General features: G+C 36.1%; 1 protein-coding gene across 1 annotated transcript; it reads left to right on the forward strand.

The window, feature by feature from the left end:
- The first annotated feature begins 1,546 nt into the window (after positions 1–1,546).
- Positions 1,547–2,127, forward strand: LOC116170146. Its single transcript, XM_031486335.1, has 2 exons — positions 1,547–1,632; positions 1,683–2,127. Exons 1-2 carry the CDS (start codon positions 1,582–1,584, stop codon positions 2,025–2,027), a joined length of 396 nt encoding a protein of 131 aa, XP_031342195.1. The 5' UTR covers positions 1,547–1,581; the 3' UTR covers positions 2,028–2,127.
- The last annotated feature ends 3,024 nt before the right edge of the window (positions 2,128–5,151 follow it).

Genomic DNA, 5,151 nt, shown 5'->3' on the forward strand with positions numbered 1-5,151 from the left:
AAATTTGATACATAGGCGCTTGGAACAAATGAAAATCTAACGTAAGTTTCCAAATTTAGATTTGCGCATGCGCAGTTCCAAATTTCTTATTTAGAAAAGCATTGAAATGAAATTCTTCTTATAAACTGAAATTGGAGTAGCACGTCAACAATGGATTGCCCATGTGCAACGCTATCTTTCATATTTGTGGCCGGATTTTTACGATTTTAACAGAAGTTGCATCTTACAAATGAGAAATGAATGCAAGTGGAAATGCGCTTTATGTAAATCGTTTACGATTACTTTTTAACTTGTTGTTTTTGCTTTACTTTTGCTAATTTCTTATAAGTTCAGTGAATAATTATTAATATTGTTAAAGATATACGAGACAAGTTTACCTTAAGATTGTCCCATATCTGTTGAGTTAATTATTTTTTCATTCATCTTGAGAGATTTATAGCTTTTTAGTTTGAAACGTTTGTACCTAGTGCAATTCAAACAATGTTGATAGCCGATTTTTACTTTATTTGAAATAAACGTTATTATTTGTTGTAGTATATAACTGAATTAAATTTAAACAAACGTAGCTTTAATTTTCTCAATTTATTGTGGAAATTATTTGGGTAGCTTAAATGTCGATTTCAACGTGCCTTATACTGTATATTGTTATTATTGCTATTCAGTGCCCCGTAGATATATGGACCCTTTCAGAAATTTGAAGGTCGCTCATCACCCATTCTCCCTCACTACCAAATTATCTATTTAGCCTTACGAAAATAGAATAATTGCTTTTTTTCACTACTAGCGTCTGATGACATGATTATTAACCTTTTTTCCACTTGTAAAGTAAAGTGTGGACATTATTAACTAGTAGTCAATAATGAGAACTGTCACGCTGTCACTTTTAGAAAACACAACCCAAAATTTCGCTCAATCAACGTTTAGACAAGTTCTCTAAAATGAATAATTGCCACCATCCGCCATTTCCAGAGAAATTACATACCTAAAATTATCACATTTTGAAAAAATTCGAACGAAATCACTCTTTAAAAATATCTCAATGACAGAACAAAATACGGCCTGTTTGACTTGTACTTCCACGTACTTGATTGACATGTTAAATTAATAAACAAAAAATTCCGTCCAACCGTTCACTTTCTTATCAATATAATATGTTAATTTAGAGGATTTCAAGTGCTAGTAGTGAAAAAATAGTATATATACCACGGTAGAGAAGTGTTTTATTGCCTTCGCACCTTACACCTTGATATATAATGTACTATTATTGAATACACTCCACCACAATCCTGTTCATTTCAAAATACAGATACACATTATTGATAACACTTTTTTTACGTTATTGAAAACAAACCAAAACTTTACAGTCCGGGATTATAATCCTTTGGCCATTTATGCTAAAAATATACGCTCCAGAACTTGCTTTTGCTTAAACTTTGCATTTTCTCACAATTTATTGCAATTAAATATGGTGAGTACTAATCTAATTTCACATTGAATGTACGACTTTTGTTGTGTGTGAAAATGGTTGCATTGCAGTATACCTATATATATGCTTTTGTAACATCTCTTAATCATGTCACAATGAAGTCAATTCTGCTAAGTATATTGTTCTTTGGAGTGCAGTGCAAAAGAGTAACAAAAAGATTGTGTAGCGATCTGTATATGTCATAATGTACTTTTAGTTAGATCCGATGGTCATCGCTGAATGGGAAGAGGGGGTACTTCCGCATATCGATTATTGCGTTAATATCACGAACGTGGACTGGGACATTGCAAAGAACATGTTTAGAAATGTGCATCTTCCAGATGAATCAACCTTTCATTGTTACATGAAATGCATATTTGACAGACAGCTGTTACTTAATTCGAACCAAGAACTGGATCAGGACCAAATGTTGGAAAAGATATACGGACTAACACCTGATCTATCACAATTGTGTGTTGACGAGTCAGCCGGTATAGAAGACATTTGCGTAAGAATATATAATATTACAAAGTGTATTGTACATGACATCGCTGACGATTGAGATCGATTCATTTCTTTTGTTAGGTATCTTTGTTTAAATATTTTTGATATGGAATGAGTAGATATTTGAGAAATTGTTTTTTAATTCAATCCAAGAACTGAATCAGGACGAAATTTTGGAAATAATTTAACATCGAATCTATTTATTTATTTAATAATCTTTTACGAACAAAATTGAGTAAAATTAATAAATATATGTTTTTTTAAATCGCACCACGATTACTAAATGACATGTTTTTACTATTTATAATGTCAAAGGGGAGGGAAGGGGGGCAAAGATCAGGGAAAGGTTCTGGGCCTGAGGTTGGCGAATGACAGTAAGACGAACCAAACCCAAGTGAAGGTTGAACACCTGACGCCGAGGAGTCGAGGACTACATGGTCAGGAAGGGCTTGCTCGTTAGTGAGCGAAGGCAGCCCCCCAGTTTAAATTAGCCTTCTGGTGGTAACGGCAAGCTGCCAGTAACCGTGTAAAAGTCCAATACTCTTGAAACCTGTATGTCTGACTTAAATATGAAAACGACTTCTGACAAAGACATCAGTCTAGACAGTGTCATCATCCCTCCTTCTGAAGGAACACTTGAGGACTCCGAAGCTGTGAAGTGAAGAGTATGCAATTAAAGGCACCCACATGAAGTTAGCCCCCCAACATTAATATAATGAAACGTCAAATACTGCGCATTCGTTTGCACATTGATTCCACATTTAGTCACAATCCGATTTTTCTTTTGCACATTTCTCTAAAAAAAGATATTGAAAAAACACATTAGGGGGGGGGGGGCAACTTCACGATTTTAGCCCCCCAACATTAAAATAATGAAACGTCAAATAGTTCCTTCGTTTGCACTTTGATTGCACATTTAGGCACACTTCGATTTTTCGTTTGCACATTTCTCTGAAAAGAGATATTGAAAAAACAATGGTGGGGGTGCCCAAGGTTGGTATATTACAGGTTGCCTCGTAACTATCGACCAATAGCAATCGAGGCGCGAATACGTCACTGGTATCCCACGATTTAAACGAAATAATAAATGCATGCAGCCATACAGCTGGAAAATTTGATGCGTAGCTATTGTTTACAGTTCTTTGATGATGTTTGAATCGTTTAACTAGTGAAACACATATTCAGTTTTATATTTTAAAATTTAGTAATTATAAATCGTTATATAATACAGTCAATCTTCGTCTGATGTACCAGTGTTTACCGCGAAAGATAAACAGCTTCATCTAACAATCAATTGCGTAGTCACATTTTTCTTCCAATTCTCTTAACGTAGTTTATATCGTCTCTACAATTAGTCTTCGATTTGTAGATGAGATAGGCGGTATCAACGAGACCATATGATTCTCCTGCTTCGGTCAGTTTTAAACACGTTCATCTTCTGCCGACCCGCTTTTCCCTAAAGCATCATTTTCTTTCATTTTCCGTAAATATCGTGACCGCCAATCAACAATGTTGCTACGTTCCATCAATAATTGAAATTGAAATTAACATTACCTAATTTAGTTATGAGTTTTACTGATTTGCCGTCACAGCAGCAGCTAGCTCTGTAGCCTTTTCCAAAGGAAATGCCCACACACTGGCAGCTTTCTGTTTGTCAAAGAATTCCACGACCCTTGTAATAATATTTCTAGGTTCTAAATGCACAGGTATAGGAGGTTCAATATTTATAACCTTACGCGTATGTCACATAAGCGGTAATGACAAGATAACGAAATTTGAGTGGCTACCAGTGACGTCACGAGCAGACGACTTGATCCCCATTATTGCAGTTACGAGGCAACCTGTAATATACCAACCTTGGGGGGTGCCAACTTCACGATTTTGGCCACTTAATATAAAATTAATTGAACGCTATAATACTTCATTCGTTTGCAATTTGTTTGCAGATATAGGCACACCTCGATTTTCGTTTGCGCATTTCCCTAAAAAAAGATTCTGAAAAAATAAGAATTTGGGGGATACCTTTACGATTTTAGCCCTCCAACATTAAAATAATGGAGCGCTATGTATTTCATTCGTTTTTGACTTTTTTCCTTTACCTTTACATAATTTTAGGCCCTAACTAAAAAAACCTTAAAATAGAACTATATATTATACTCACCTCCCTAAAGAAGAAATTAAGAAAATAAATAGGGGAGGGTACATTCCCACTTTTATCGCATGTCACTAAATGAATTTGCACTGATAGATTTTAGTTTGTCTATTTCGGAAACGGGGTGTTTGATTTCTGTTAGACCATTTCCGATATCACGTTTATTTCGTTAGTACTGGAAATTTGTGAGGCGATCTTATGACAATATTTTATTAATTTTTGCAAATTTATTTGTAAAAATGTAGCTTTTAATCTCACTTTGGTCATGTATGTACCTACCGGGGTCGTGTAATTAACAACAGGGACGGTGCTACATGATGTGGTGTCGGCGACATCTGGGCGCCATCCTCGAGCGTGGTGTGCTAATCTAGTTTTTTCCTATCTTCTTCTACAGTTTTGGTCCGATTGTTTTCAAATTAGTGTCGCCGGAAAGATCTTGTAAACGCGCACAATTCTTGCGTCGCGGAATTTTGTTTTTTTTCCCAGGGACGAAATTCACCACCTTTTGCAAGGTGCGCGTCTTCGAGGGATAGTCGACTTCGAGGACTCAAAAGGTATCCTCCGCTGCGAATTTTGTCACGCGGTTTAAAGTTTCTTAAAACTCGAATCGCGGTTTCTGTTTCTCGTGCCGCCAACAAAAGCCCGAGCTATGAGAAGTGCCCCAAAAATTGAGAATTATTTTGTGAAGGGTTTTTAGCGAAATCTACCAAAATGCGAATTGCGGGTGAACGGGACGTCGGAAATGGGTACTGACAAAGGGAATGTGGTTACCACCGACAAGGTCTTACTGATGATGGAGTCAAAACTTCAAACGCGAATTCCGGGTCAACGGGAAGTGGGTACCGACAAAGAGCATGTGGTAGCCTTGGATAAGTTCTTATTGATGGTGGAATCAAAACTGGCTAATTACTGATCTGTCACACAAAAATACGCTGAAGTTCCTTTGATCTCATACGAGGACTTTGATAATTTTTATAGAATGCTTTTACAGAAATCTTCGAAGGTACAATTATGTAAAGGTAGCATACTT

This window comes from Photinus pyralis, unplaced genomic scaffold (genome assembly GCF_008802855.1).
Source record: "Photinus pyralis isolate 1611_PpyrPB1 unplaced genomic scaffold, Ppyr1.3 Ppyr1.4_LG5, whole genome shotgun sequence".
NCBI lineage: Eukaryota > Metazoa > Arthropoda > Insecta > Coleoptera > Lampyridae > Photinus > Photinus pyralis.